This window comes from Amia ocellicauda, chromosome 21 (genome assembly GCF_036373705.1).
Source record: "Amia ocellicauda isolate fAmiCal2 chromosome 21, fAmiCal2.hap1, whole genome shotgun sequence".
Classification (NCBI taxonomy): Eukaryota; Metazoa; Chordata; class Actinopteri; order Amiiformes; family Amiidae; genus Amia; species Amia ocellicauda.
The window spans coordinates 3,239,628-3,263,889 of record NC_089870.1 but is presented as its reverse complement, the minus strand read 5'-3'; the positions used below and the strand labels follow the sequence as shown (position 1 = coordinate 3,263,889).

The window sequence follows — 24,262 nt, the reverse complement described above, 5'->3', positions numbered from 1 at the left end:
TGAAGTGAAAGTCAACTTTAGTATAATACCGAGCTCTGGTTGAGATCTGACACTGCCCTCTGGCAATGATCTGAATGGACTTCACCTGTAATAAAAGTTTACCTTCAGCGCTAGGTCATAAATCCCACCCCCACATTGGGGTATATGATATCTACTGATGTGTCCCCCCGCATCCTGTCGCTTCCTTTCTTTCTGCGCTGCTCTCTTTCAAAGAACCGCCCCCAGCTTTTAAAAGGCACGCCAAGAAGTTTATTTACCAAGAAACTACTGCTGTAAATGACAGACAAGCAGCAGAATTTATTGACAAATGCAGGATTTATGGAGGAGGTCAATCTCGAGTCGTGCCAAAGGTCCTCTAGTGGCTTGCCAGAGACCATAAAGCTTTAGTACAGGGCCATGATCTGTTTACTGCACACCGTATGGGTGGGGCGTAAAGGTTTTAATAGTTTTTTTCTGAAGCCCCAGTGGTGAGGCATCCGGCACTTGCGCAAGCCGAGCAGAGAGAGAGAAAACACACACAAACACACACACACAAACATACACACTTTCTCCACCAGCTGAATTACTGGACACTTTATTTGCAAAGTGTAATCAAATTGTCTTTCAAAATGATCATCTTTAGAGGTAAATTTACTGCAAATGAAGACAAAAAAATGTTACCCCTACACTGCATCTGGATTGCAGCTTGTGAAGCTGATTATATGAACATATGGATTATTGCGCAGAACAGGTACAATTTGAAATAAGGTTTGGTGCAGTGATACACTGGCATAGAGATAGGGTTTTACTTTAGGTGGCGCAAGATTATAAAAGCTGCATCTTCCGAAAAACAAATATAATTTGCGATCGTGTGCTCTGCGTAAATCTCTCTCTTTAACTTCTCTTGTTCAACATGCCAGTGATAACTTAAAAAACAGCCTCTGCTAAGAATTTTCACAGATTGGGCAGTTTTGGGGCATCACCTGTCCGTTCAGGAAGCAGATTTTCAACGCACAATTGTTAAACATGCAATGTTTCATTATGTTGTTATAAGGCACTGTATAAACCTCTGAGTGCAGGAATTGTCAACTGCAATACATAAGGTGTAATAAAAGTGTTGTAATACATATGTAATGTTGTCCTAACATTGCAGTAGAAAAAAGGACAAGTATACTCTTCCAATTTCTAAAGCTTATATATCATTGCCTTTAAAGTATTATCACTTCATATAATTATTTATGACCGTTAAACGTAAGTATTACCCTTCGGTGTTGGAAGCAGTTAAAGTTCACACAATCTTCCGACTGATGCGATGCGATGCGATTGTGCAATTCTGAAATACTGCCCAAACACCACTATGTTTTCAGAGGGTATTGTAAAATGGCAAAGGCAATTCAGATGATATGACAGGAAATCAGTGGGAATCACAAAACAAGAAACATGAAACAATATAAAAGGAAAGGGGGAAAAGTAGATGTTTAAAAAAGTAAAGATGAATCATGCCTTTCATTTCTCATTTATCAAAGTGTTACTTATCTTTCATGAACAAATACAAAATGAGAGAATGAGAGAAAATGCTGAAAATGGTGAAGCCTACATATTTGGAAACAAGTCACAAACTTCTTGCAGTTATCAACACATCGTTCTCTGGAGAACTGATTGTTGCCCACAAGGCTGGGTTTTCATAGGAGAGTCAGTGGTCTCAGTTTTTTTTTTTGCTATTTATTGATGTTGAACCTCTAAATCAATGAAACAATAAAGTCTTCATATAGTATTAAGGAGAAACATGACTAGGGCCTAGGCACATTTGTATCATAAGGGAAATAATAACTTATATGATGATTTCAAAAAGTCAAAATCCTTTTTGTTAATGTGTTGCTGCTGGGGAAGGCTTTGGGGCAGCCCATAGCCCATGCAAACTAAAACAGAATGCTGCTCTCTGACTGCATGTGACCGTAAAGCATCTACTTTGCAGCAAGAAGACAGACAATTGGCTCAATCAAGACAAAGTCTGGATCTGCATTGTCTAAAGGATTTGAAAAAAAAAACTAAAACAAAACATGAAATAATAAGAATCCACAATTTTACAAAAACTGCCATAGTAAAACCACAATTGGTAGATTTTCTAATTCAATGTAACTGTCTTTGGATGGCTTGACCAATCCTCTTTGGGATAAGGGATAAGGCCAGTGAGTAAGACCCAAGGCTGAGCTAATTGAATTGTATTTGGTGGAATAAAGTATGGAAGCAATAACAAAACAAACTAAATATAAAATAAATTACTTTCCCTCCCAGTTCTGCAAATAGTTGGAATCATACGGTGACTCAAGATCAACAAAAGAATGATGAGATGAATTCAGTTTGTAAATATTTCAGAATATACTGTTTGCTGCACTTAATAAGTAATTAATGACTGAAAAGCTTTGTAAAGATTTCTGATTGAAAACAAAACAAAACTAATAATAATAAGTCAAAACAATGAGCACAGGTGAATCCGATACTGCATGAAGAACTGAAAATACACGCAACAACACCTTGCTAGAACATAAACCTTGAACTTCACACAAACTACAAACACACACAGCAGAATAAGGCAGAATTCAAATTGCTGACCTTTGGTCCCCAAACCCTCAGACTTTCATCGAAAAAATTAAAAAAACGACGAGTTAACCTGAGCCTTGCACTGAAATGTAAGGCTTGTGCCAGCCAGTTTTCCAATAGATGTGTATACACACACATGCATGCACGCATATACACGCACACACACACTCAGACACGCACAGACATGCAAAGACACTGAGAGCACAGCACTCATGTTCCGTTTGGCTGAAGGAAGGAAACATTCACAGCTGGAGCCAATTCTCAGCAAATTGATCAGAGTTCCTCTTACCTTTCTGGGAGAGGAACACTTCTGAAATGAGACCCATTAGGGCCACCCATTGAACCCCTGTACCTTTTCCCTCAGAGACAAGAAAAACCAAACCAACGTAATCTCCTCGGTCATTTTGAGTGCTACCCTGAACCTTTTTTTATATTGGAATGTCCCAACCTTCACCAAAACTAATTCATTTCAGGTACCAAGTCAGTTACTTACTCTCTCAAAACGCTCTATACCAAATTGCTGTGCTCTATCATATATTGATGCTTAACTTCTGCCATTCTGTTGCCATTCAAAGCACCATGGGCTTCTCTACTGGGCTGAGAAACTTAGCAATATTTCATATACAGTAGAACTGTATATAGGCATTGTCTGATACTGTGTGTGTGTGTATGTGCATGTGTGTGTGTATAAATATACAGAATCTACCTTTGTGCATATTATATTATGCACTATATTATCTACAAAGTGTTAAAAAAAGCTGTATTTTATTTTAAGATGTTATGATACTAGGAGGCTTTCTGGGAAAACACTCAGCCAAAAAAAAAAAAAAAAAAGTGAGCAGACTTGGTCTGGCTAGAAGTTTATAGGGAGCTAATAACGCACTATCAAAACAGAGCATTTTATAGTATATTGCATTACACCAATACAAATTAGACACACCAATAAAACGTATTAGAATGAATTGAATCCGGCTGCAGGCTCCACTAGAACACCCTGCTACATCTATATACAGTACTTGATGTGCTTTGAAGGGTAAGGAATTGGAAACCAATGGACCATACAGCTTACATGGTTATATTGCTATCAGTTAATTACGGGAACTTAGTCAAAGCTTTATGGAGACAAAAAATATATGAAAATGCAATTGAGCGTCAGGCTATGCTCTGTCACTCTTACTGAAAGCACCCAGCTTCTCTGGAATCCCGTATGTGGATTCCAAATTAAGAATAATCTTTATTTCCTCAAACTTTAGGATCATTAATCTAATTTTGAAGTGCCAATGCTGCACTCTCTTGTAGTGTTAAAAAAAGTAAGTTAATACACATAACAGTTGAATGCCACCAAGATTAGCTATTTTGTTTGTTTAGGGCTGGCAGGGTAGAGATCCATATAGAATGGTGAAGGGGCGAACCACGTCATTGAGGTGAACAGTGCAGGGCTGTTGCTTTCATGCACACAACAGTGTCAGTACTTTGTATAAGGCAGATGAGGATTTTTGCCAGTGCTGTGCATTGTCCCAGAAACAGAAATCAGTGTGTGAGTTCTTTCAAACTTGCCTGTCTATTTCCTTATGTCAAGTCTCTGTATATAAACTACACAGGAATCCCTGTTTTCTCACATATAGGAAAGATTCTAAGGTTACAAAACAACATCTGGTGGGGGCACAATCCATTCTGCTTATTTTCTGCCATGTGTCTGAAACAATCCCTATTCTCCAGACACGCTTTTGGAAGAGTTGAGAAGGTGTCGCAGTGGGAGTAAGTGTGAGAATACCCTGACGCCTTGAGCCCTCATCCAAAGATTTTGACATTAGGAATGCTTGGGGAAGATCAACTCCCTTGATTATCGCAAACATAAAAATAAAAACAAAATAAAAACTGAAATCTCATCCCTTCTTATCTTTGGAGCGCTGGAGAATTCCTCAAAGGGCAGGCTCTAACAGTGCTGTTTGGCTAGGATTCAGCTTCTGATCTGGAAGAGGCCCAGAAACCTACAACACGGCACCTCTTCCCACACAGAGACCTACCTGGTTTTCACCACGTCCAGTGGGTGCATCAGGCAGATCTCCACCAGACCTGTGGAGGAGACAGACAGGAACATACCGTATTACAATAAGCATCTTCCACACAGTGTAACCAGTATTTTCTCTACTCTTCCATGTCTGAAGTGGACCGCAGAAAATGTTCAACCTCAATTAACTAGTCTTCCACTTATGTGTTTGAAATAAAATCAAAGCTTAGACAACAACAAAAACTTCCCCAACAAACAGTCTCATAGTTAAGCTTCTCTGGGCAAGGTTGTAGTAGATATGGGATGCCTTTCTCAAACAGGTCTTGCTTCCGTGTATTTACCCAAGAAGTCAGACAAGGAGGTTTTGTTGCACCAGGGGAACACTCATTAGGAAGCAATTGGTATAGACATGAAGTAGTTAAGAGGCAATGTGGCTGGATGGCCCGGATATGTCATGGTGAGAAGCAGGGGGCTCAAGACTGCCAGACATGGTTTACCAAGACGGAGCGGACATATTTCCAATGCAATCTTCGAGGGCAAATGAAAAAAAAAAACTTTTAGCACCCTTTTTACTGTGGAATGTACTTGATTTACAGTTTGAATGATTAGAAAACAGAGCTGATGAAATGTTAATTTACTTTTCACAGTTGTGTATTATAACTAAAGCAAGCATGGTGTGGGATTTTTTTTCTCTTTTAAAGACCATTTGAATTTAGTTTTTGAACTTCTTTCAGAAAAAAAAGTGTTACAGTAATTAACTCCCTTCAGGGGATGTGGAAGTGGATTGAATGTTTTTTTAATGAATATGCTGTGATGTACACAAAAACACACAGGCAAATATGTACTCCGACACTAGCAGGAAAGAACTAAAAGAACTCTGTAAGGCTTAATAGCTGTTTTGCAATGCCTATTTTTACAGGTCCATAAGGTAAAACAAAATACAATTAAAAAGGCTATTTTTATGAGAACTTCCTGCTGTGTATGCGTACTGAACTTTCTCTTATGGCTAACCTAACCCTGACCCTGACCTTAACCTTATTTCTATAAAAAATAAAAAATAAATAGCCAGTGGAAAGGACCTAAACCATCTGTAAAAATAGGGACATTATAATTTTGGGAAGACATACATATAAGTCACCGTTTATTACAGCTCAAATGCTATTGACAACATTCCACAGGTGGTTAAAAAAGATAAAAACATGATACTTATACTTCCTTTGATGAATTGTACGTTTTGAAGAAAATTAAGTTAGACTTGAACTACTCATTCTTTCCATTACACTGACAGTAAAATGCAGCAGTTTTTCTTCTCCTTATATATCAGGGTAATCATCAGAAGTCTGCTCATGTTAAATACTTTTTTTTAAGCTGACGGAATGCCACAGATTGGCAAACTTAATGCTGGGCCTATAAGCAATGGTGCAGAGCCCAACCACATTTAAACAAACAACCTTGCCATACAGATAATAAGACTGTGGCACAACACCAAGTACAAAAGGGATCACAACACAACCACATCCACATCAGGTGCATGGCCATCAGTATGCATCAAAGTAGAACGGAAACATTTGACAAGGATTTGACATTTGTGAGGATTGTCACATGTCTCTACATTCATAATGAAACCATGCTCAGACAGTTTGCTCGCACATGTAATCCTTCATGTGCCAAATCAATATGGATGGGAGAAAAGGCACAGTAGTCTGCCCAACATCTGCACCAGTCACCGTGCTTCGGCCCTGGGCTCTGCCAAGGTTTACTTCACTTTCAACAGAACTGTCACACAGTTTTAAAACCTACAGGAAAACGCAGGACTGGGACACTATTGCTCATTTCTGCCTTCTTTTGTTCTGGTCTGGCAAAGTTGCAAAAGCACGTCCCCCCTGTTCCACAAGCACTGATTTCTTCATGCTCTGACTGGAATAAACAAATGAAATCACAGTGCACACCAGCTTTTTTGTATAAGGATGCCATCAAAATTGAATTAAGCAGATTAAACCAACTGCAAATCTGAAACTGGCTCTGGCTAACGGAAAAAGTCAAAGAGCGACGCCAATTACTGCCGCGTACTGTTGTCTCAGTTGAGAAGCGAACACGTGAAACTCAGGGGTAAGTTTTATTTTTAAAATTTTATTTATCTAGGCTACATCTTGTGGTTGGATGGCAAGAAATATAGGATTATGGAATTATCCATCTTGCGAAATGTAAATGTGTTACATGTGATTTTTAACTTGACGTTTAAAAATAAAACGAGAGAATGCAGTGTATAGGGTCAGTGGGCCCTGCTGTCTAGTATCATATCCTGTTATAATAAGAGTGAGAAAACTTTAATAATGAGAGGGCAATAGTCAATAATTTCCCGTAAGGCATCACATGTGGTTCCGATGAATTAATCTTCTCTTCATGATATTGGTACCGTCTCTCTCCTGGGGTATCCACAAACAAACCACACAGAACGTGTAATCAATTTTCTTGAAAAAAGGGTTGAGTTTGTCCTCCCTGGACTGAGTGAGGTAACATTTAAGACTGAACTGGAACCCTGTACCAGTCTCTCCAATGATACATGGTAGGTACCCCCCTCTTAAATTCTAAATTAGCAACCACGTATTAATTTGTTTGATTATCTGTCTAGTATCTGCAACTAAATCACTTTTAGTTGGGTGGTTTTTCACTTACAGCACAAATCTGGTAGGAACATCTTTCAAAGCTTTTTCTTCCCTCTTAATACTCTTTTCTTCAAATGAATGAATGAATCTAACAAAGTTTGGATCAATGTATGTGTTGGGGTGGAATACATGAATGAATGAATGAATGAATTAATTAATTAATCAATTTCTCAATGTATTGATTTCTGGGTTTGATAATACACTTTAGTTGTATAGTGTCTATTCAGGCTCAGGGTTGTGCAACTTTTCCCTTTTATGCAATAAAATCCTGGAAAGTCTTCAGAACTACAGTTAAACATATTAATGAAAATTCTCCTGCACATAGATTCAGTAAATGCTGCACAGTAATAGAAGTATTGCCCAAACATTCACTCCTGGAAACAACTTTGCTCTTGAAGTTGTCATGGATTTTTTTTATTTTGTTTTTTGTAATTTTTTATGTGGGGCGTTTGTTTAAAAAATAAATTGTGAAGGGTGGCTTTAAAATACGATTAAACTTTGAAATGCATGAAATACACCAACTAGTAAACTCTGAGGACTTTCTGAAGGTTTCTGATATAAGTAAGGTTGTCATGTTTAACATCCTGACTTAAATCCTCGCAGTGTAAACACTCTCAGACTTCAGTCGTTTAGAAGCTCTGGTGAAAATCAGGTTATATTCTAATTCTCAGTGCAGACCTGCTATTTACTTTAATGATTTCCTTCACAAATTCCAGTTGTGTATACAGCTGTTCTCCAATATGTTTTCATTTTAATTTGGCTATTTTAAATATGTTGACTATAAACAAGACACTGGTTCCCAGAGGCTTATACAGGAAAGCTCTTTAAGAAGAAAAAAAACTAAAAACTTTGTTTATTTGTACACTGTGTCAACCAGGAAGTCAAAGGGTTAATTCGGATCCAGAAATCTGGATTTAACAGCTCTTACCATGAAGAATTAACTTTGCTACCTCCACTGTACTCTACCCTGTGTGCTTAAGGAACTGAAGGTAATATTTGCAGAGACTTGAGCAGGAATATATTCATGAGGAATGAGATGACAATGTCTAGATTCACTCCTTACTTTGCAGGAATGGCTCCTAATCCATTTCCCAGGCTGGGATTATGACCAAGTCTCATTGAAATGTATCCTTAATCCAAACACACAACCAGTGTTTTGTCAGTCACTGTCAGCCAGCATTGTACCTCACTGTAGTCAAACCGTCATAAAGACAAAGCAAACCAATTCACCAAACTTAAAGGATGTGGTTGTTTTCTTGCCCCTTTTAAAATGTGTTGACATGTCTGCTCATTAGAGATTTGTGTGTACAAACCAACAGGACAACAATATATATTTGCCATAAATATACCCAGTATATCACTGGATTTGAAATGATTAATGAAATGGGAAACTGCAGATTGTTTCTAACAGAAACACACTGTGTTAGCAGAAAGTCCATGCATGACAGTCTTAAAAATGTTTAGGTGGTAGGGAAAAAATAATAATTAAAAAATGGCCTGTTATATGCAAAATAAACCTGTATTGAAAAATACAGACATGATTTTCTATTCAGCAAAAATAATATAGAAGTGTAGGCATACTATAATCCAAATAAATCATATAATAATAATCAAGAAGTAGAAGAAGAATTACAAACACAGTAGGGCAGTGGTTGGAGGTGTATTGTTCTTGTGGTTTAGATAGGTATGTCTTATCAAGATTTAAGACGTATAAATAGAAGTCATGACTTTGGATTGGAAAAATAGCATCAATCACTGCCAAGCTTCTGCAATCGTTAGGAAAACAAAAACAGATAAAACAGTAGATAGGATCAGTTGCTGCCGTTTGCTGCGGCTTGTAATGCAATACCCAAAGCACCGTCCTATCCTCGTACAGCTTTACGTCAGTGCACAATCATCTTAAATGGAATAGAAAGGTAAAAAGCCCCCACCCCCCCCAAAAAAAAATGTAGCAGGTGACATCTGCAAACAAGACATTCATAGAGATCTGGAATTAATCCAACAGCAATATATCCACTTATTTTCTGCACAGTGCATTAGGATCATTAGTTAAAATGACATTTGGAGCACAATCTATTTTCTGGCTTTCATGCACAAGTCAAGTCACAATAACATTTGGAGAAGGCCTATTAATTAATCATCACTGCCAGCCGTATTCTAAAATTAATCACGCTTTTGGTAAAATGTGTTTTCCTTTCACAGCCTTTGACACAGGGCTGGGACAAATGATAGCGCAGGGTTTTGTAATAAGGGAGAAGAGCCTTTTCTTCATTCCTCAGGCGGGCTGGAGCAGAAGCAACATGTGCACTCGCGAAAGATTAAACGCCCTATTTTGTAACTAGAACCTTTTGAAAAGAATCAAATCAGTCGTGGTACAGCGGGAGGACAAACTCAAGTACTTCTTGTGTTGGGGAGGAGGAGGTGGGGCGGTCGGGGGTGTCATTAAAACTTGATTCCAACAGCCTTTATTTCTTCTACAGACTTTTTTCCTTCTTCTTTGCATTTGTATGTATATAGCAGCGAATATACAAAGCAAATTCAGGTCCAAGAAATGATGAATGCTAACCAATTCAAATGGTTCAGTTTGTAGAAGAACAGCAAGGAGATGTGGATGCAATTTATCGATTGTTCAGTAAATTATTTAATTGTGCAAAGTTGGAGCTATGATGTGAGGTACTGAATAAATAATTATAAATATTTAGGGATTTCCATTTTTCACCATTTATTTTTGATGACTCACTTTGTTAATTAAACTTGCAAAAAGCTGTGAATGACCAATGTTCTTTTTCTTTTCCATTTCCGTCTTGATTGAGCTGCTGATTCTATTTTGCCATCATCTGAGCACATGAATTAGCCAATCACAATAATTGCTCACCCATCACTCCTCCTGATGCTATTTTAAATGTCAATGTGTTCTCGTTCTTTACAGTCTTCTCAATTGTGTTTTATCGACCACAAATTAAAATTAATTTTCTGGAAATCAGTATGCAGACACTTAACAAAAACTGATTAAACTTATGATAAGGACAATAAAAACTGACAACCAAAAGTCTTAATTATAACAAGATACTGAATACATCTACATAGCCTTAAAGGAACCAAAACCAGAGTAGCCACATGATTACATGATCATTTTATTAATAAGATATATGAGAAACAGTTGCCTCTCTTTATAGAGTGCAAATGGAAGCCAATTTTTACCGAAGGAGCCTTTGGAATTTTTATTGATTACTAATTCTATGGTGTGTACTGTTGTACCCGATGGCAAAAAAAGAAAAAGATTTCTAAAAGCTTATTTTACCTTTCAGAGGTTTTGGGAAACTTTGAGCTGATAAGCAGTGCAGGATTATATTTACAGCATTTATTTAGTAATGTAAATGTAACGATATTTATATTTTTGGCATATGATATTGATATATACACAAAAGCCCTGTTTTTCTATTTTGTAAAACACTGAATGTAGACTCTTTGGCCAAATTAACTTACTTGGGCTTTATTAAAATGAAGAAATACATTCAGACCCATCTGTACGTAATTCCCTGTTGCTGTTTCTGCTTAAGGTTGATATTTACCAGGGGACTTCAGAGTGGCAGAGATAAATAGTATCTAAAAAGACTTCTCAAGTAATCAGGGCAGAAGATAATGGGCCGCATATTATTAGTGCACATTAGCCCACAGGTTTAAAATAGGGTGCAGCACTGAATTACGTCCCCTTTAAATTTCCTATCTTGCACCATTGAAAACGTTTTTTTCTAATATAGTAAATTATAATTTAATTTAATCCAGACAGGAATAGTTTTAGGCTATCTGCCAGAACAAACGGAACGAAGACAACCAGGCACTTGTACAGAACAAATGTATCCTTTACATAATTATAATAATTTCAACATGAAGTCATATAATCAGTATGATAAACCAGTGATTCAATCTTGTAGCCCTACAAATGTACTCACTTAGGCTTTTTCTTGTTCTCTGCGTCTTCATTTTATGGCTTTTTAATTATTTGATTCCTTTCCTTTTTAGAAGGGGGACAGACAATTCCTAGAAAATTGAAAGGTTTCAAATGCAATGTTTCCCTGTGTGTGGATCCACAGGAACAGAGCTAGCATTACACGGTTTATTTTTGTTTTGTCTGATATGAACTGCTCAGAGTGCTTGACCTTCTGTGTCTATGTCCGCTGTTGTAAATCAAATGAATACCTGCAGACTGAATAGGTTACTGGCATACTACTATCTCAGGGCACTCATGCTTATTCATTCACAAAATTGCCTTAAACAATGGGACAACCCTCCTGCCACCAGTAATGTAATTTACCAGAGACTGTGTACTGTTATTGATGCAATGATGCACGATGACACAAAGCAGGGAGAGTTAGACTGATTTTATGACACTAGCACTGGAAAAACTGCAAATCCGGTCCAGACAACTGCACTAGAAACTACTTTGTGGAAGGAATGGCACAATACTCGATTGGCCATCCATCAAAAGGATTTCAGCTGTCATAATGGCCAAGGGTGGGCCTGCACCCTATTAAATACATTGTAAACAGCTGTATTTGGGTATGTTGTCTGTTGTCACGGTACTTTTGGCAACATGTTGTCTAACATGTCCAAATAATGCCAATGCCAAAGAATTAGAATAGGGGTTGTGTGGTTCTTATCAAAGCGTAGACTTTGATTCCTACTTGATATGTACCTACAGTACACACAGGTCTAAATACATACTGCAGTGAAGTGAAATACTACCTCTTCAAACTCGTATTCACTGAAATTCAGTTTGAAAAAAAGCTGCACAGCTGTACTGGGAGACCACAAAAGACTGAGCCTGTGCATGTCTTTTGAAGTCCAGTCTGAGGCATTAAAAGGAACTGGAACTAAAGGTGCACAAGCTGAAAGCATACATTCTGGGAGATGCCAAAAGTGATTGTGTGAAAATGAACAACTCTTGCATTTCTTTGTTTCCCTGTAAGGCAGGTGTTTTTTCCTTTCGTTTCTTTAGAACATCGTTTGGTAAACAAATCAGGAAAGAAATGCAAACAAGTGCAAACACTCGTCCGATTAAGATCAGCCTTCTGTGGGTTCCATAACTTCACATATTTTCTCAGCGCTACTTTCATGCCCATCATGATGATCACTGTAATACACACCAAAAATATGTAATACGCAATCCCAATGAGGTTGAATATCTTTATTTCAATATTGTTGAGACACTGACACAAGTCCTATTAGTGTGATAAGCTATATAATTGGTTTGGATAATTAACGGTGTTGCATATCATGAAGGAAGGCTTTAGCATATTGTGCACCGAACACGTATGCATTGCAGTGTACAGTATTGTATGAAGGAATTGAACATGATTTCCAGCTGGATTTTGCAAAGCATTATGGAAACACTGACATGTGGATGGCTTTGCATTTCTTCCCACTGCACAGCTGCGCTCCACCTGGTCCCTACTGTCTAATTGCCACAAATGGACATTGTGTAGGACAAACAGCTTAATTTCCGGTTTGAATGGAGCTAGCCATATTTTAACAAGTGTTGATATATCCATAAGGATAAAATGGAGATCAGTGTTCAATAAGAAGGCAAAGTGAATTTTATTCTGTGGGCTGTTAAGCCACCTGTAGCCATATAAAAACATGATGGGACAGCACCTCAAAGAATCGCCATCAACCAACCTGTGCTGTTTACACTCTGGGCCAAGCAAACAGTAGTGAAAAACCTAATCTCTTCTCTCCACTCAGACTCTGAAACAGTCATTCACCATGGAGATTGTGAGGAAACAATAGCCTTAGCAAAGGCACAGCCACATTGTTAGTTTGTGTGTTATAATTCATTCCTACCCACAAGGACGTTAACTCTAAGCCCACAGTGGATTTGTTTCATGCAGGACCAAAGCATTTGCATTGGTTGCCGAAGCTTTTCCAAACAGCTTTCAATAAACATAAACAGAGATGATGAGCTAGTTTGTGGGAAATGTTAGCAGCTCATTTTACAGCACACAGCAGCAGCACAATACAAGGCAATTCCAGGCACATTCAAATAAGTACACATTTTAATATATAATATAATTTAATATAATTTAAGACCGAGTGGGCGGACGTTTGGCACACCATACGTTCTGCTTGACGTGATCTGTCATAAATCCATTTGTCAGCGCTCTTTTGAATTGTCACTTCATGCACTGCGTGTCCCCATCCTGTACTCGGAAAGGTCTATTGTGAGGGAGTCATAAGAGTAAACATTTCCATTTTTGAAAATGGCTTCAAACTAGCCGTAAGGAGCAACGGCTTTAGATGAAGTCGACATGTGGCTGCCATGAAACCGCCTGTAACGAGAGTTATAAACACATAATGAAAGTTCAAAGCTTCCAAAAATATGAATGCTTCTAATGCATGAAACACATCACCGGTGCCCTTCAGTGCCTTCTGTGCTGTACACTGAACGAAGCAAGCTGCTTCATTTCATTACGAACCGTTTCTCAGAGTGCCAGTATTCAGACTGAACTGAGATCTGTGTAATTAGCCTAACTGTGGTCAAATGTTTAAAAGTCTATCCTAAATGTCCACAGATATCTATATGTACATTCTGTTTAACCCCAAACCCTGTGATAATAATCCTCAATGGATTATTATGCTTTTTGGATTGTGTTTCTATGCCCTCACACATTAAACACCAACTGGCATTCTTGCTCAAAACTACAATTAACAGAGCCCTTTTTAAATACTTTAAGACTGTTGGGTCCAGAACCAAACAAGTGGCTACAAAGTGAATGACTTTAACATTCGTAACATTTGACCACGTTGTCCAGTGGCACTGGACCATGCCAATGTAGAGGCTGATACTGTGGCAGCATAGAGCAAGTAGACCATGGAGGTCAATTCTGGGTTACTTGGCGAATATGCCATAGCAGCTGCTCTCCATTCGTTGCATATTGAACCAATCTCCATTCCTAGGAAAATATGTCGGCAGCATTTCCCCCTACCCACTGACGCATGCGCACTTACGCACACACACACAATCGCATACAGCCACTAGTTCTTTAGCCATATGAAATGTGCCCTCTCCTATTAAAGCGCTAGCAGTGATTCAGCCCAGTCAGTGCATCGCCTGTATAACTCACCCTGCCTCGTGAGTGGAGGGAACACACGGACATTACTCTTGTCTTGACGTCTTTAATGGCCGCCTAATGAATCAGAAGGTAGCTGGAGCAGAGTACTGTCGGACTGTCACTCCTTGGCTTTTTCTATCACTCATTTACCCCAGAGGGCCCTAAAGCCTTTAAAAACGGGCCTCCTGGCCAGAATTTAACGGCCTTGTCCGAACGGGGTCTGTAGGCTGTAGCAGATCAAAGGTGTTGCCACAGACATAAGGAGCAGCTGCCATTCATTTACCTCTAATGAACTACATCTGACCACTGCAGCTCCACAGCCTCTCCCGTCAGCTATTAGACCTGACCTGTCTCTACAAGGTAAAAGGTGTTTAAACCTCCAAAACAGAAATGAAACAGGCAATTCTATATAAACTCATAGTTCCAATTCCAGTTTCAATCCAATTCATAGTTGCCTGAGAAATATAAATCATAACCAAATTTAATGCATCACCTTTGTAACACACGAAAGCCTAATTTTTTCTTGTAGTCATAGTAGTAAGCATCTTTGTGTGTTTTTGTTTTTCTGTTATTCCACCATCTTCTTTTAAAAGGCTGCTACATGAAAAGACATCATCAAAGGCTTTTCCCAGCTTCCTACAGATCATTATATGAGGTCAAACTAGAAACAAAAATATTTTGAATATGTCTCCACCAATTAAACCAGATTCATTTTTTTGTTACAAAGCACAGGGTTTATTTCGTTTATTTAAAAAAACACATATACTTTCTCTCATAGTCCAGGAATATATTGATTTATTCATTTAAACTTAATGACTACATCTTCACCAAGTTAAATAAGACCATGAGATGTGGGTAAAAAATAAAACTACAGGGTTACAACTCAATTAAGATGATGACATCTTTAAAGCAACTGGATAAGAAGCAGCAGAATTTTTAGAAAGACAAACAAAACCTATCAAGGCAGACATAAACATCTGTCTGTAACGTCAGACTGCCGAAGTGAGATTATTCCTATTCAGTACAATATTGTTGACTGTTGGAGGCACTGTATGAACAGGCACTGCTGCTGTATGTACCTCAAAACCTGGATCACTTGTTTGTGTGGAATGCTTAGCTTCACTCACACAAACCGGTAACTTTAACAGCTGTTAATATTTCGAACGTCATATATTTAATGTAAAGGGGCACAACAATTCCCACATCTTTCTGTTCAAGTTCACATGAAAGTCAGCCCTTTTAATGACGTCCTGTAGCATTTTCAGTTTATAAAAGGTAGTCAAACCCCGTTTACATTTAAGTGCAAAAAGTGAACGTGAACTTAAAATAGCTTCCATGTGATTCTAATCAACAGCAGAGTTTGGGACCCAATAATGCCAAGTGAAAATGCACCGATACGTCAAGTCAACTCCCCTCTGAGACATGATTAGTTTTATTTGTGTTGCATGCTAAAACAAACAGCGGTGAATGCAAGCTTTGCTATAAACAAAGTATTTACAATAGTCCAAGTTACATCCAGGTGTCTATTTTAAGTAAAGTATTTTTAAGTATTCTCATGCAATAAAAAGGAAGAGTCAATTAAAAAAAAAAAAAAAAACATAAGTAAATTGCTCAGACACAAATGAGAGGAATTAATGTGATCCAGCAGTGCAAAATAATGACAAAACTCTTCTCTCTCAGCAGTGTTTTAGACATTACAGAGGAACAAACAGCAGGCTAATCAGAGATTAAAGAGGTAAAGTGCTACTGCCAACAGTTTTTCAGAGACTAAAATGCCATACTAAGACATATCTTCTAAAAGCTGTTAGATAACTTGTGAAAACCTGATAGTGAGTATTCACAGTAAAGCTAACTAGATGAAAGGGTGTTTAGCACATGCAATCCTCAAATCAAACAAAGTGTTGACGTTGCCTTTCCCACCACTGTCATTCTTTGGTTTCTTTGTCCTAGGTATATACCCAGGCATGCTCATCGCTCTAAGCTGGTGCTGTACTATCTGCAGCAATACAGTGGCCGTGTCCTTGTACCCGATTCTCTGATTCCACAACCTCGCGGGACACCTGAAAACTGCTCCCTGTGAGTCTATCGCCAGGCCACACACAATTTGCATTGGAAAGCAGGAGAGGGCCAGTAAAGCCGTCAAGGTATTTTCCACTTCCTGCAGGCCCACTTAATTATATTCAGCTCAGCGCTCACTTGAGCTCCCACCATTTGGCTCATATTTCTCTGATCTTGAGAGCTTTCCATGCTGGATAATGAACCCGCATGGCAGGGGAAAGAGCGATGCAGGATACGCCCGAGTGTCGCAGAGTTTACTTTGTCAGTTCCCGGAGATGAGCACATACACTGAAAACGGTTTTTAACGATCTCCATGAGTCCTTTGTCATTTCTTCAATTATCTCCCCTAAGTGTTGTTTAAAAAGTTACAGAAAAATTGGAGGGGTTCCCATTGAACCTCCGCCCCCCCCATATGTAGTTTCATTTAAGATCTGAAGGACTTGGACATACAGCACAGCTGCCAACTCACTCTTGCTAGAATCCTCTTATTAAAAATAACCGGAGCTGGTGTCAGTTTTACCTTTTATGCCAAGAATCCTTAAACTGGCTTCTTTAGCACTAATAGGGGTTGTATCATTAACTCCTGCACAATCAGCGCCCACTTTAATTGTAGATTGTTACTGTGTGCCAGGGGTATTTAATGAGTCACCTGGTAGTATTTTCAGGTTTGGAGACTACTTCTATACACTCGCAATTGCAAGCAGGTATTTCAGGCTATCTGATAAAGTTCATGTAATTTAATTCAATATGATGATAAAAAAATAATTATCACTGGTACCACATCACTTCCTCCCATAGTGGAAGATTAGATCACATAGTTTTTTGTTAAATCTTTGGTTAAAACACATGTTTTAGGGAAGCAAACCGCAAGGTTACCATTCATCTCATTTGCTATTGTTGCTGTGACCTGAACAACCTTTGGTGCAATGCATTATGCTGTTTTTGACCATTCGTGTTAAAACGCTCCCAAGTATGTAACTGTTGCAAATAAGGCAAATAAATAAATACATATTTGCTGAATTCCTACAAAACATACTAAAATGAAAACCACCCCTTTTTAAGTATACCCAATTTACTATTTCACGCTTACATTTATATTTACAACTTATGATTTCCACAGGGGTGTAGACTAAACGTACATGAACACAGTGCTCAAGATGGACCCTAGTTATTGTGGGCAGCGTGGAGAAGCAGGGCAGAGGAGTAAAAAATAAAAAGAGGGGGGAACAAAAAAATGGGATGAGCTGCAATCTCAGACACTCGATCCTCAAGTCCTCACCAAACAGCACACCCCAAAGACAATCAACTGCAGATGAATGAAATGGCAAACACATCATGGAAGGTAGCTCAGTCTTGCCAGCAGCTCCTCATGACCATGTTGACAGATCACAGTCAGTGCTGAGTACACAGTAGCCCTTACTCGATTAACTGAGTCTGACTGGCCGCCAATGACACCGCATTCCCCACACGTCCCATCCCCCACGCCTTCCTCTCCCCATCGCCCCCTCTTTCTCTTTAAAGGAACACCAGCAATCAGTGAAATGACAGTCACCCTCTGTGCTGTCATCACCCCAGCCCTTTAATCATTCGTTCCTTAGCTAGGACTAATTCCTATTTACAAGGTATATCACAACTCTCCCTCTACCCCTCCCACACAACAGGCACTCGTACCTCAATGAACAAATTTTTGTAGGATTTCAAACATGCCATGACTTACATTGCTCACAATGGCAGGAGCAGGGCACAGCCTCTACGTTTGCTCTTTCATATGTCGGAGGTCACTTTGAAACCAGGCAGGTGTTTTTTAGTTGCCCCTAAAGTAAAAATAGATGGATTGTCAACCATGGCTAAATTGATCATGTTGCCCACCAACAGAATAATGACATTAAAACATTTATTTCAGACATTCAGTCTTTTCCCCCCGCTTATTTATTTATCTATGTTATTTTTTTGGTTTTACCCTACCGGTTTCAAGCGCACTGCTTGTAGTGTTAATTCAAATTAACCCCCTAATTGATCTAGACTATCCCTGATCAAGTGAGTAATATTAACTGTCTAAATCGGGTCATTTTTGTAATTACTTGATGGGAGAGTACCCATGCAAATTAATTAATACTTTTTTAATTGTTTGCAGACAAATGGAGCATTTATAATATAAGTGATCGGAAACCAAGAAAAGATAACATTTTTATTAATGTTTTGCTAACCGCAGGTCCACTGTAATGAACTGGAAAGACAGACACCTATAAAACCCATGTATTACTCAAAATTATTAATCAAAATGACTGCTAAAAGGACACCCTAAATACATTATAAATAGCTGACGTGTATTTTGTCTGTTATCCCAATGTTAACATGATCTATTTGGGTAGCACTGATACATTAGGAGTTAGTGGATGATGACAGTGCTGTGCTTTTGTTGAATGCTATTAATCCACCTGGAGCAGTAATGGTCAAATGGTTGGCTGTATTCAGCACTATGACACTGACAACAATACCTGCTGTAGCCCTGCCTTCACAATAAAGAAAAGTGAAAAGGATAATAGTGACAGTGTTTCCCCTCAGGGGTCAAGTGGGACAATCATTACAAAAGTCCTACTTGGAGTTTTGAATGAATTGAACTGAACTGGAAAGGAAATCACTATACCAAACTATCCTTTGGCATAATGGCACGGGAAGGAGACAGGGTTACCATCTGGATGATGTTTGTAACTCGTTCCGCTTTGCCACAGAAAAATATTTTATTTCAAACAGTTACGCTAAATTGTCATAATATTGACAGCATGTGTCAGGCAGTGTTATATCTCCTTCCCTAACTGTCATTGATTGTAGGGGACATCTGGCAAAACGAGCACAATGTCACCGCCTGGGTCTCAGAGCGGCGCCTGCACAAGATCAGCCAGTGGGAATCAAATAGGATTTCCAAGAAAACCTAATTGTACTAATTATAAAGCAAATTAAGGGAATAAAAGATTAAACCAAAAAATAATATAAAAATGAAAGCACTAACCAGAAAATAAAACAAACATATCAAATAGCAATGCAAATAAGAGAAGGAGGAAAAGAGAGAGAAAAAAAAGGTCAGTGCCCATATGCATAAAACATCTCAGAATTACTCTAAATCACGCTAAAACTTAGTTCAGGAGTAAAATTTTTGCACCTTTTCACAACAGTTTAGGTTAGAATACGGCTCGCTGTGATGTATTTTCTTCATTTTGGAAAAAAAACTAAACCGCAAGATCACATGTAGACAAGCAGAAAGCGAAAATGCAACTATATGAATATGCTAAGCTAACTCAGGCTTTTGTTTATAATTTGACACAAAATAATAAGTATTTCCCCCTCATTCCTTCATTACAAGGACATTAAGGTGCTTCATGGAATTAAAATGCTAAAATGCATATAGACTAGCATTGGTTATGAATTGATTAGGCTAGCATTGATTATATAGGCCTAATCACTGATTATGAATGCATCTCCTTTTGGGGATATTTGCGGCACAGCAGTGGGAAATCGAGCGATCTGGGGTACTGTTAATGCCATTATGGTTTGTTGAGAAATTCTGCTTATTGAAGGCTATGATGGTCCCAAATCATCACTACTACATTGTTGCATTTTCCCTGTTGCCAGATACTGCAACATTGTCACCACCTTTATCTCTGCTGATAATGCTACATTTCTGACAGTGGTGGAAAAAAAAACTGCATTTCTGCTTCTCTTCATCATCACACCTCTGTAACACCTTTCCTTTCATGGAAGCTGCACTCAGTCTCTTCTCATTGCTGCCATCTCCCATCTCCTAACTAGTTAGGGGACCTTGTGAGGTCTCCTAAATATTGGCAGATTTAGGAGTACTTTTAATTCTAAAGAATCTTTATGAATATCTTTAACTCCTAAGAGAAAAAGTAGGACCAAATTGGCATCAAGCTCAGATATTTCAGGCACCGATTATCACTCTCAGACGTGGGCACAGATGTCAAATATATAAATACCAATTATTGTATATGCTAGAAAACTAACATATGATCTGCATCCAAATGATCAATTAATAAAAATGTCTAGCATCCCATGAAATGTCAAATGTATATGTGATGTTTTTTAAGCAAACCAAATATACCAAGCAATATTAAATGTTTAATTTTCACATAGAAAACACCCATCAGGTTTGGAAACATTGGAAATGCATGACACAATAATGAGAGAATCTAAATTTTACGTGAATGAGTTTAAACTGCAGGGCTACATTTACTGACTAATCAAACCATTTATAAGGAAGTTTTGATTGTGATTTATATTGTGATCATTGTTGTTCAGCCTGATTTTGATAACATTTGTTATTTTGAAAGAAATCTGGTGTGATGACCCAAGTGTTGCAAAAATGTATATTAGGAATCTCTTTGGTGCATCAGAATTATTATACCTCCCCATGCTATATCCATGAACTGGAAAAGGCAAACCATTTCAGTGAAGAATGTTTTTCCTGTAAGGATCAGATCGTATAATAATGTTCCCTCTTCCTCGAACTGTAAGTCATTACAAACACCTAATACGTGCTAATTGTGCAGGGGCTATTTAAGTGGATTGCAGGTGTTTTGAAGTAGAGAAGTGGAGAGGATGTTAGGCAGCATTGTTTGGTCTGCTGTGTTGCAGTAAAGACTAGGAGGGGCATAGGCGGACTGGCCATCACAGCCGGTGGACTGGCCATAGGTCCATTGTCCAACTTTTAGTTCGGTGGGCCGGTGGATTCCCCGTGTAGATACCCAGAATGCACATCGCCAACAAACTCCCCCGGACCACACTTTGTTGCCACCCAGAAGCACACTTTGGCACCCCGCCTCCCCAGAACCGCAACTTACTGGGACCAAGACTTCACCAGCCTGAGTAAAAGCCCAGGACCGTTTTTTGGTCCCAGTCCGCCCCTGAGGTGGGACTACGGGAACTTCCTGCTGGGTGACTAAGCCGTTTCCAAGTACATTGTGTAGTACAGACTCCAAACAACAAGTGCAAAGTATAGATACTGGATTAATGCTGCTGTGACTAGGCTATATGGGCAGTGATTGTGCATTGATTGATTCACTTGAGCAAGGGATCAGGTTTCTGCCCCCCTCTCCTAGAATATTGGAACTACTTGAGGATTAGACCTGTATTGTTGGAACATCAGACTTTTAGCTCACAAATACACTATTAAGAGATCTCAATATATTTTATAGAACAAGATTGAGTGATTGTAAGTACTTATGTGGGTGTCCCTCACTTGCCCTCCACATGGGCAGAATTTGTATGAGTGTGAGATTTGTCTTTTTAACATTAAAAACAAAGACTAGTCTTCATCCTTAATCTGATTAATTGGTTAATTGGATAATTTAGCCTTCCAGACCTCCTGGTTAATATTGTTGGAACTTCTAATGTGTTCACATACCTTAACTGTATTATGTCTGTAGTTGTTACCTCATTGTCCCATAAATGTATGCTTATTGTGATTTGCATTGATTGTACTACTGCACTTTTGTTTTGCTTTAAAATGCATTTTGTGTAAACTGTAAGTCACACTGGATCAGCTAATAAATAAATAATAACCTAATAACAAAGCTCTCACGCTACCAGGTTATTTACTAGATTTAAGCCTGTGAGCCTGTAATGCAGAATAAATTCCTCAGATCCCTACACTTAAGTAGATGATAGTGTAATACATTCCTATTATTATTAACAATGTTTACATGATAAAGTAGTCACTAAGTTCACATATTAAAGAAGAAATCAAAAAACAAAAACATGTGCTAACATAACACTCTGTCCACAAAAAACACTCATTTCAAACTAAAATGAAACCATGCATCACATAATGGGAATAAAGTCATAAATATTTACCTGGACAGGAAGACACATAAAAGTATGTTGGAAACAATATTTCTTCAGACAGTTATAAAGACGGCTTACTTAATCTGAATCCATTTAGTGATTTTTATTTTTTTAAATGTCTTTTAATTTGCTTTAGATGTCCTGTTAGCCAATGGGAGTATACTAATATTTTCAAAAACAATACACAGGCCAGCTTGAACATTCCTATTGGCATGGTACCTAAAAATTGTAAGCCAACGGCTTGTTATTCATACCTCAGTGTGTTTGAACAGGGAAAGCCCCCCATTGCTACAACATGAAATGAACATGAAAATTGGATTCTGTCCATCTTTGCTTGTCTAATTTGTTATGACAAGAACTTTAATGGGTTTATGTGTATTTATTGATTAAAATATTAATATGTATTTATTTCGTAAAAGAGACTGATATTAAATAACAAGTAAATACCCTGTAAATAATTACATATTTTATCATCTTGGGGTTCTGGGGTATTTAATGAACCACACCTTTGACAGAAAATATAGTGCTGCCTTTATGTATTTAATACGTACATACTTACACACACACACACACACACACACTTGTAGTTGAAAGTTCAGTTCTATAGAATACAAACCCATAAAGACATCTACACACTACACACAGGACATACTCCTTTGGAACAATTAGACTTAAACTGAATAAAACAAAACAAACTGTAATTATTCAGATCAAAGATGATAGGGAATGCAAAAAGTATCAACTAACTGGAAATGCAAATTATATACAAACAGACTAGAGGTTACAACTGGAAAACCTAGCACAAGAAGCATATGCTTCCCTGTTTAATGTAATGGGAATATTAGGAATAGAGTTTGTAATTTAAGCACTCACTGCACATACATGTAGTTTGTCTTGTTGCGGTCACACACCTACATCATTGAAGGTTTTAGTAACTGTTTCTATGCATATGTGTTAAAAACAATAAATAGGTCAGGGGATTATTTTATCTGTGTGTTTTTTCAGTGACAGTCGTTTCTCAGCTGTCAGTTGCTGATTACATAAGAGAATTGAAAAAGTCATACCTTTGTTTTCCAAATACTATTATTTGGACAGGGATTAATACTGATAGTACAAACAATGGTGTTTCCTTTCACATTTACATACTGTGTAATACCTGAAGAACTTCATCCCAGCTGCTTGTGTTGTTCCCTCATACTTTACATACTGCTTTTCACATCAGTGTAAGGTCAGTTCGCTGCTGCTCACATTTTCATTTTAGAGGATAATAAAAATGTGGTGAGGTTCAGCAACATAAATATTATTGTCAGCAGGAACAAAAGTGTACAGAAGTCTCCCATTTTGTATTCTTCTGAGTAACTGGCATTTATATACATACAGCTCTGGAAGAAATTAAGAGACCACTGCAAATTGTTCTTAAATCAGCATCTCTACATGTATGGCAGCCATTCCATTCCATTCATATTTTAATTTGGAATTTGGGAGAAATGTTGTCAGTAGTTTATAGAATAAAACAAAAATGTTCATTTTACCCAGACACATACCTATAAATAGTAAAACCATAGAAACTGATAATTTTACAGTGGTCTCTTAATTTTTTTCAGAGCTGTATATTATATATATATATATATATATATATATATATATATATATATATCAGATTCTAGAATGTTCTAGCTTTAAGCATATTTTAAGACAATATTTCTTGATTTATTTCTTTGGCAAAACAACAGCAGCATTGGTATTGGAAATAATCCAAACCAGGTAACAAACTAAAATACGGTTCAGTAAAGTAAACAAGGTAAGTAGAGAAAAATATCAAGAGCGTGATATTCAGTACAAATCAACAAAGACAGAGAAACATTACTTTGGCTGAGACAGAAGTGCATATGTATTACGAAAAAATAGACTTTCAATTCATTTTGTTCTTTAATTCAAATCTGCTGGAAAACATCAGATTTTGAGTACACATCACT

The 24,262-nt window shown here is 37.9% G+C and overlaps 1 protein-coding gene across 2 annotated transcripts in view; it reads right to left on the bottom strand.

Moving 5' to 3' along the window:
- slc25a21 (solute carrier family 25 member 21) overlaps positions 1–24,262 on the bottom strand; it is a 180,995-nt gene that overhangs the window by 74,705 nt on the left and 82,028 nt on the right. For both annotated transcript variants that reach the window (XM_066694177.1, XM_066694176.1), the window contains one exon: positions 4,608–4,656. In XM_066694177.1, coding sequence (XP_066550274.1) covers positions 4,608–4,656 — 49 coding nt within the window. The remainder of the gene's footprint in view (positions 1–4,607; positions 4,657–24,262) is intronic.